This window comes from Alexandromys fortis, unplaced genomic scaffold (assembly GCF_014885135.2).
Source record: "Alexandromys fortis isolate MF-2015 unplaced genomic scaffold, M_Fortis_MF-2015_v1.1 scaffold_39, whole genome shotgun sequence".
In the NCBI taxonomy this organism is placed as follows: Eukaryota; Metazoa; Chordata; class Mammalia; order Rodentia; family Cricetidae; genus Alexandromys; species Alexandromys fortis.
This window is the reverse complement of record NW_026067918.1, coordinates 8,817,502-8,826,555: the sequence shown is the minus strand read 5'-3', so window position 1 is coordinate 8,826,555 and position 9,054 is coordinate 8,817,502. Positions and strand designations below refer to the sequence as shown.

Here is a 9,054-nt window from a genome sequence, read left to right as displayed (position 1 = left end):
GTCTCTGCTCCTCCCTCCAGAAAAGCCTCTTTGGGAAAGGAATCATTGAGGGCCATCTGCCTTCAGGGACTGCCAGTTCCGGCTACTGGGGCAGGGCCCAGGCATTGGGACCAGGGCTGTGGGCAGACTTTAGAGGGCAAGAGGATCCTGTCAAAGCCGCCCTGGTGCAGGAGGTGAGAGCTGGCAGGAAGCAGGGTTGGCACAGATGGGGCGGCAGCAGAAAGGACAGTTTGGCTGTCTACAGAATAGGCTTCCTCCCTCAGACAGCACCTGCCACCTAGAAATGTTCCTAGTGAAAATAAAAATAACACATCACCCACTGCCCTCGGAGAGTCTATAGTTGGCTCGCAGTGGGCCCAGGTTTGTCAGGCCCTGCATGCCTGCCTCCTCCTCAGAATATAGTGCATGCCCCACCTGGCTCCTGGAGCCCCTGTGGCCAGGAAGCAGAGGTCAGCCCTGGAGCAGTGTGTATCAGGGGCTGGGTCTCCTACCATGGGTTCCAGGATCGATCTCAGGCGGTCAGACTTGGGTGCTGTGAGCCTTTACCGCTGAGCCACCTTGCAGGCTTCACCTCAGCCATGACTCTGAACACACTTTACCTAGCAGTTACTGTGATCGCTGTCCAGGACAGGGATCTGGTGTTGGGGGACCATGAGGTTGAGTAGCTGTTCTGGACAGCTGGGTGTGTGTGGAGGGTCCCCTGCTCTGGACAGCAGGCTGTGTGTGGAGGGTCTCCTGAATGCTGGCAGTCAGAGCTTCAGGTCTGGGGGGTCGTCAAACTTGACCCTGATAAACTCAGTCTGCACACAAATGGGAGGTGGCAAGGCTAGCTGAGGTCAGGCAGAACACCTGGCTTGGGTGTGGGAAACAGAGTAAAAGGGTTTATCTAAGGCAGGGTACTTCCTCAGTGCGAGGGAAAGGGAGGCAGGGGGCCTTGGTGACACACTCCTCCTTCCTGCCCGTCACTTTTCGGAGACCATCAATAGTGCACCATAGGACCCCGGACAGGAGGCACACAGTCTGGGAGGTCGGGCTAAGGCTGACAGTCTCCACTAGGACAGACTCTAGGGAAGTCTGGATGGCATCCTCTGCGGACCCGTTCCCCACAAACACGGCACTGCAAGTTCATGGTTTATTTCCAAGTTTGTTGATTTTTGCATTTTTGTAAAAAAGGAGAAAGTTTTCACTTAATTCTTTGAAAGCCCTTTCGTGCTGAGCCCAAGGGAGGGGCCTGGGCTGGGGCAGATGTTCTTAGCCCTCTCTAGCCCACTGGACACCCAGTGCTGGGAGCAGGGCTGCCTCCCTCTGCCCACTCTGCTTTCCCATCCACTGCATCTCTGTACAGAACAGTTTTTAAAATTGAAGCTAAACACAATATACATCGGACAGGCACGCACACACATGCACACAGGCGTCTGCCCACAACGGCAGTACGTCAGCCGCACTCAAAGAGCACCAAGGAATGCATACAACGCCTCCCAGGAGGTCCTCAGACTGCAATCCTCCCAACAATCGCCCTGCTAGCTGCCAGAGGGAGGGAGCCACCGGCCCTATACAGCCTTGTGCCAGAGGGAGGGAGGCAGGGACAGGTGAGGGCAGTGCCAATCTGTCAGGTGACTGTGGGGCCAAAGAGGCTGTCCTGGAGATCGCAGAAGAAATGATCAAGGAGAAGACCAGGCTTGAAGATCCTGAGGGACAGATAGAGCTAGGCCTTGACCCTTGAGGAGCTCCAAGGGCCCAGGTATGGGAATGGAACTAGCCTGCAGCTTTGGCCTGCCAGCTCCGTGGCTGTCCCCGGGGTTAAAGACATATTTGGTAAAACCAGGAGCTAGGCTGGCTTAAAAGTCTCAGGTCTCCCCTGAGCCCTCACAGCTGGGAGCTGGGGACTTGAGTCCACACTGTGACAGACCCTGGCCTGGAATGCAGGGTGAATGGAGCCTGCCCTCCCAGCTTCCCATCCTTCCCTGCTCTGGCCCCAGGAAGAAGTTAAAAATAGTTAGTTCTTACATAAAAAAAGAGACAAAAACATATTCACTGTCAAAAGGCCAGTGGGAAAAGAGGGGACTTTGTCTCTGAGCAGGAAGGATGGGGAATGGACAGGAGGGGACTGCAAAATAGTCTTTCTTTAAAAAGTGCTTGGTAAGTCTGTTTTAAAGTGTGTGTCTTTATCTATGTCCAGATACACACACAGACACTGTGCACACGCTGGCACCACACACCCGCACACAGAAATGTATACATGTACATAATCATATACATATACATACATACGTACATACATACATACATACATATATATACTTTAAAAAGTCCTAGGAGAAAAGGTCTGGGCCCAGCTGGGCCAGGTCTGCAGGGTCACGACTGGAGGGCATGGGCTCGGCTAGGCTGGCAGACAGGGCACTCACTGCCCTCGGCACAGAGCTCACACAGCACAGCATGTTGGCACGGTAGCACTGCCCGGGTCTGCTCCTGACACTTAAGGCATTTCACCGACTGCATGTGGAACACGGCCTGCAGGGAAGGCGAGAATGGAGAGGTCTCTGTCACCTGCTTGGCCCGAGTTGAGCAAGCAGCTCTCTTGACTCTGTTCACATCCTCAGGAGGAGGATCCTACGGGCAGGTGAGAGCAGCTCAGCTCCCAGCTCCACCTGCTGTCCCAGCTCTGACGGCCAGGTGCAAGGGCAGCTGAATGGTAGCTCCCAGCAGTCAGGGCTTTTGCTGGCACAGAGGTTAATGCCTCTTGTCACCTGTGATCTTACCCTAGGCACCCAAGAAAGACCAGTGAGACTCAGGGGGCATGCCATGGGACTGACTACTGAAAAACTCTCAAAAACCTTCTGCTTCCAGCAAGCAGGCTACCCCTAGGGACCAGCAGGCACCTGTGGCCTGACCACTCTGGAGTATGGACAACCAGAGAACGCACTGTGGGCAAGGCACATGACAAGGCCTAGGTTAACGGTACAGGGAGGGGACACTGTCCCCTGCCACTACTTCCTTGCTCTCCACAAGGGCATTCTCTCATCTTCCAACAGACTTCCATCATTATCAGCCTAGCATCAGGCTTTCGGGAAGGTCCCACCCCATACTCCTGACCCTCGGGGCTGCTGACCTTATCCACTTGTTCCAGGTGGACCCGTAGCTGCTTCTGGAGGGAGTACAGGGTGGAGAGCGAGAGCGCCTCCAGGTCGGGGGCAGCCGGCAGGGCCTGCGCTTCTGGCCCAGTGTGTAGCCGCTCCAGCTCCTCCTGCAGCTTCTTCACCCGCAGCTCCAGTGCATCTCGCTGCTCGCGGGCCAGCTCACACTCTGCTCCGGCTGCACTGGCTCGCTCACCGGCCTCCTCTGCTTCCTTCTTCCAGGCATCACAAGCCTGCGGGCCCAATATGCAGTGTCTGATCACGAGGGCCCCCTCTCCTTGGTCCCCTGCCCTCCCCCTCCCAGAGAGCATCTCCAGGAGCCAGTGTGGGCCACTCTGGCTATGGGGCCTGCTAGGAAGCTGGGCCTGCTGTCTGGGGAGGGGGCAGAGAGAAGGCTGCTGCGGCCTGCAGAGAAGAAAGGTTTCAGGACCTCAGCAGACCTTCCCTTTGTATGCAGGGAAGGGGACGGGCTCAGCATGACAGGGACACAAGACAGGGCTCACATCCTAGCCTGCACCCCAGGCAGCTGGTAGCAGCTGGACAGATGGCCTAGCTCAGAATCTAGAAGCAGAGACAGGCAGGAGGTCCTGGGGCCACTCTAAAAACAATTCCCATATGGAGTCCCAGGCCTGTGGTGCCAGCCACTGTAACATTCTGACCGGCAAGACCAGTGTGGGGGAGGGCAAACACATTTTTGTTCTGTTCTTTAGGCCCCTGCTTCCCCCACCCGAATGCCTGCTGTGTAGGAAGGGCTTGGGCTTGATGCCACCAGGCACTGGGTACTGCAGGTGGGCGTGGGGCCCAGTACCTGCTTGGCCTGCTTCCAGGACTCCTCCCACTGCTTGATGGTGCCGTTAGCTTCATCTAGCTCTTGCCGAAGCCGGGCCAGCTCAGCAGCCCCTGGCCCTGATAGGAAGGCAGGGGAAGTGCCTGGGGAGAAGCTTCCAGAGGCAAAATGCTCCCAGATGCTGCTGTTCATCCCGTTCAGACCTGCCCCAGGGAGGGGAGGAACATCAGCTGTGGAGGGCTTAGGCCCAGGCCCTGGCCAGCCCCTCCTGGGCTGCCAGGGGCTGGCTGAACACCGGGTGAGTATGTAAGAAGAGAACGTGAAGGGATCACTGGCTAGGTCAGGTCTAAACTTCAGTGTTGTCTGCCAGTACACGTGAATCTCAGGGGCTTAGGGCTGTGTGGAGGGCAGTCTGTGAAGACATCTTCTATTGCACAGGTGGAGGGCAGTCTATGAAGGCATCTTAGCTGTGCAGCTCTTGCATAGCTCCTTTACCCTACTGGGAGGTGGAGCAGGGTCCTGACTGACAAGACCAGATAGGCCAGAGCCACCAGCCAGCACCGTGATGAGCAGGCTGGAGCAGGAGGGGCCAAGGGAAGCTTGGGGCTTCTTGTTTTGCAGGCAGGACAAAGAATGTGCTAGCAAGAACCACTAAGGGAACAGGAGAGCAGGAGAGCCTGAGCATCTGACTCCAGAAGCCTGCCGTCTACAGGCTGCCTGCTGACACTGTACACTGTTCTGGCTTCCTTCTACCCACACACACGATTCCAGTGACTTCGGGTCTGCTCCCTTTCCCACTAAATGATCCAGGTTTCAGACATTTCCCCCCTCTGAGAAATACCAGCACATGGGGGAAAGAGAGAAGACACTGGACCAGGTGTGATGGTGCATACTTCATGGCTGATTTCTGAGTTTGAGGCTAGCCTAGGTTACATAATAAGACCTCGTTTTTAAAAGAGAGTGCCAGGCGTTGCTGGCACACGCCTTTAATTCCAGCAATTGAGAGGCAGAGCAGGTGGATCTCTGAGTTCCAGGACAGCCAGGGCTACAGAGCTACATAGAGAAACCCTGTCTCAAAAAGCCAAGAGAGAGAGAGCACTTTGTCCTGTGACAGACTTGCAGTGTGCATTGTCTGAACCCATCCTGCCAGGAGAGACAAACTGGTCTGGCACCAGGCTCTGTTCACCTGCGCCTCTGCCCTCCCCGTGCAGGTGTTATTCATTCTGGTAGCAGAGCTGGTTCTACAGAGAGAGCACCCCGTACATCAGATCCCCTGACTGGGAGCCAGTGTGCTTCTGTTTCCAGCGCTGCTGACAGAGGCTGTTAGGTGGCACTTGTATCTATGTAGCAGTGCAAGAGGGTCACCTGCAGGGGTCATGTAGAGCCAGTAGGTAGAGCTCAGGTGAGGTATCTTCAGAGTATGGGAGTCAGAAAGACAGCATCAGCATTTAACTGGATCCAACCTCAGCACAGAAGCCGCCTCCAAGCTGAGAAGGTACTCTAAAATCCTGGCGGAAGGGAGGAAGTCCCTACGCTGAGCAGAACTTCAGAGGCTCTAAGTTCCCTCTCTGACTGGAGGTCCAGCATCCTAGGAGCTCTCTGAATAGCTGAGGAGTGAGGGTGAGGGCCAGGGAGCTGTTGATGAGAGGCAGGGGCCTCTGTTGAATGCTGTGTATGTACCAAATACCTCAGGGAACATTCTCCCACAGCCTCCACTCCAGGAGCCAAGGTGCTTGGGTGTGGTGGCCCAGCCTGAAGGTTCCCTACTGCAAGTCTCACTGCTGAACCTGGAGATCACACAGATCCCCTCTGTTCTAAGGCTGGGCGGGGCAAAGAGCAGCCTGGGCTAGATATGGGTCCCTGATGCCGCTCCCTGCCAGGAGGGGAACACTTGAGACTGGGTGGGCCTGTCTAACTGTTCCCTTTGCTCTTTGGTGATCTTTGATGATGTGACCAGCTGCTAGGTCTGGGTGAATGGATACAATGGTTGTGTGTGATCCTGGGGATCAGACCCAGAGTCTGGGCCATGCTAGGCCTGAGCTCACTACGCCACACTAGTATGATCAGGGAAAACTGCACTGAAGACCAGGCCTTCACCTTAGATGCCTGGGCATGATCCTTCCTCTTCATAACCACTACACACATTCCGCAGCACAGGAAGCTGAGGCAGCAGTGTGGCTTCCGACCACTTGTCCAACCGTGTAGGTATCAGAGAACATGTCTAGGCTGAAGCCCTAGCTCTCCCCTACAGCTGGACTGAAGTGTCACAAGAAGCAGACAAGGGAATTTGCTACAAGGCACAAGGTTCTTATCCAGTCCCTTTCTTACCTAAAGATCCATGTGATGCTGAGGTCCCCAAAAATGTGTTTTCTGACTGACTCAAGTGGCTCTGGGGTTGTTGCAGGAAATGTGAGGAGAGGCTGACGGGAGGGGACGGAGAAGCAGAGTGGAAGGAGGCTGAGCTGCCTAAGGAGCCGGGGATGTTCACAGGTGCAGAACTCTGCACCAGACTGCCACCTGTAAGAGACCCAAAGGGTGGACTGCGTGAGGACCAGGCAAACCATGTGGGTACAAGTGAAGTCCCAAGCCCCCCAGGCCTTCCCGGCCCACCCCTGCCCAGTACCGATGGTGCTGCTGCTGGGGTGGGGCACTGTGCTGCTATCGAAAGTCTTCTCCAGGGCTGCTACTCCAAACTCGTTTAGGTCCAGGTCATCCAAGGCAGACTCTAGGGATAGAGAACGGAGTGTGGGCTCCCAAGAAACATGCCCTTGGCTCCAGGCTTCCTGATCCTGAGCACCTCATTTACTGCCTTTGCTGTTTCTCTGCTCAGCACTTTATGAAGCCTTCTTTCATACTCCAAGAGGAATCAAGGCCCAATCCAGTGTGTTGTGGTGTGGCATGTCAGTAATCCCTGCCTTCAGAAAGCTGAGGCAGGAGGACCAAGAGTTCAAGACCAGCCTGGGCTATGTATAGCAAAATCTCATCTCAAGAAGAAAAAAATGATTGACTTCAAGGCTGCAGCTTCAACTGACAGAGGTGTGTGGTGTAGCCTCCTGGTGTTTCACCCTGAGTTACTGAGAGTCAGCAGCTCTGGGCCTTTGAGCTGCCTGACAAACGCCGGTGCCTCCCTGCTGAACTGGCCTGGCAGGAGGTACAGTTTCTCTCCTAGAAGGCAGGAGCAGCATACTACCACCTGATTCCCCAGGGGTTGGCACGGGGCCTGGCACAAAGTGGGCAACATAAGTAATAATGGAAAGGGGCCTGACTTCTTCCTCTTGCTGCTGAGGACCAAACCCAGCACCTTACCCATGCTAAGTACTCAAGCTGCACCTGGGCACACCCAGTCCACAGCACCAGTGTCTAACTGCCAGCACTCTGAGGACAGATGTGCAAGACACTTCCCAAGGAGGCCTAGTGAACCACCTAGGGCTGCGTGGCGTGACTTTCATGAAAGGCTCCATGGCCTAGTCTTGGCCTCCATGTTGAACTCAGAGGACCCAGAGTGTCTATGCTGACTCGCCCCGTGTCTAAAGTCTGCGGTGCTCAACCAGGTCTCACTTCAGACACCTTGTGTCTCTGACTCCAGATCCAGGCCTAGGCTTGCAAACAAACCCTGCCTAGTTACCTATGACCGACTCTACCGTGTCGCTGGTGGGATAGAAGGGCAGAGCATTTGCATTCATGCCAGGGGCGCTGCTGGTGCCTGCAGGGCTGGGGGGAGTGGCTGCCAAGCTGGAGGTAATACTGGAAGAGATGCTTGAGGTCAGGGGGCTGCCCACAGGGAGGATGCCCAGCACGTCCTGCAACGAGAGTGAGGAGAGGCAATGGGGCGCTTGCCATCAGAAGCTGTGGCAGAACAAGCACAAGGCAGGTTGACTAGAGCAGCCAGTACCTTACAGGCCTGGCTGGCAGTCCCAGGCCCACCTTGCTGAGTGGCAGAAAGGGGACAGTAAAACACAACCCATTAGCTACTTACCCTTGCAGGGCTGACACTGGGATGTTCCCTAATCATTCCTGGTGAATGGTAAGTCTAGGAGGAGATGAGCCCGGGGCCTGACCCCCCGCCCTCTCTGGACTTGGGGCTGGGCCCGCCTGAGTCCTTCCTTAGTTTGTGGAGGAATTGGTACCCTACTTGGTGAAACCTGCTGGGGCTCTGGGCCTGTCCTATCCAGCGATACCAGGAGCAGAGATGGGAGCCAGGAGCTCTGTACCTGTTTAGGTTGAAGCAGAGGCTGCTCTTGACTCCTGGGCTCTAGCGAATGGGGTTTCAGTTTAGCCTAAGAGAGAAAAATGAGGGAGCAGGAAGTGATTGTGGTACTGGGCAGATCCAAACCTAGTGTCCACCTGGCCCTGCTAGGTCCACTGAGGCTGCAGATACGGGAAGGGCAAGGAGTGAGAGCAGCTGTCACCTGCCACACACAACCCGCTTCCTCTTCCCAGGTTTCTCTCTCTCCACTTCTATATCCTCTCCCCGTCCCCTCCTACCCTGAACAGGGCAGGCTTCTGTCCTCCTAGGTGACTAAACTCTGGACAAACCCAGGTTTGTCTCCTGCTATTAGGAAGTCCTCTCTTCTGGTCCCCCAGGCCCTGTCATTTCATTAGACATCACAGTTTGGGAGAGAAAGGGGACATCTTTTACCTACTGACTGACTCAATGGCTCTGGGGAAGCTGTGTGGCCTTTTGCAGAGTGAATATAGGTTTATAAAGGAAACAGGAGAAACAGCTCAGGGGTGTGAGGGGTCTGTGCAGCCTCCTCAGCAGTGAAGCGGGGTGATACCACTCTCTGCCCAATCCTAAAGACGCTCAAAATGGACTCGGTTCTAGCTCTTAGTGTCCTTCCCCCCAGTGAGCCAGGCCTCACCTCTAAGCTGCTCTGCCCCATGCAAAAGGCCAATCTCAGTGTCCTCTGCTGCCCCTGCACCCTTTACCTGGCACTTGAGATTCTTCAGGTACTCTGCTCCCATCTGGTCCTCCCTCTCAAAGCCAGGAGCTTTCTTATAGCTGCCAGGGGCAAGGCTGGACTCCCCAGGGAAGACCAGGCCCTCCAGGTTTGAAGTCTTCCTGCTAGGGCCTGGTGGGGAGCTGCAGAGGTGAGATGGGCTGCCCAAGCCACTGTTCCTACAGAGGAGCTG

At 55.5% G+C, this 9,054-nt stretch overlaps 1 protein-coding gene across 3 annotated transcripts in view; it reads right to left on the bottom strand.

Annotated features, from left to right (window-relative positions):
- Window positions 1-1,118: 1,118 nt before the first annotated feature.
- The window catches only part of Unk (unk zinc finger), a 31,085-nt gene continuing 23,149 nt past the window's right edge, over window positions 1,119-9,054 (bottom strand). For all 3 annotated transcript variants that reach the window (XM_050140297.1, XM_050140296.1, XM_050140298.1), the window contains 8 exons: window positions 8,851-9,051; window positions 8,133-8,198; window positions 7,547-7,721; window positions 6,545-6,646; window positions 6,250-6,438; window positions 3,943-4,124; window positions 3,110-3,367; window positions 1,119-2,511 (listed from right to left, as the gene is read on the bottom strand). In XM_050140297.1, the coding sequence (XP_049996254.1) occupies window positions 2,356-2,511; window positions 3,110-3,367; window positions 3,943-4,124; window positions 6,250-6,438; window positions 6,545-6,646; window positions 7,547-7,721; window positions 8,133-8,198; window positions 8,851-9,051 (1,329 nt within the window). In that variant the 3' untranslated portion in view covers window positions 1,119-2,355. The remainder of the gene's footprint in view (window positions 2,512-3,109; window positions 3,368-3,942; window positions 4,125-6,249; window positions 6,439-6,544; window positions 6,647-7,546; window positions 7,722-8,132; window positions 8,199-8,850; window positions 9,052-9,054) is intronic.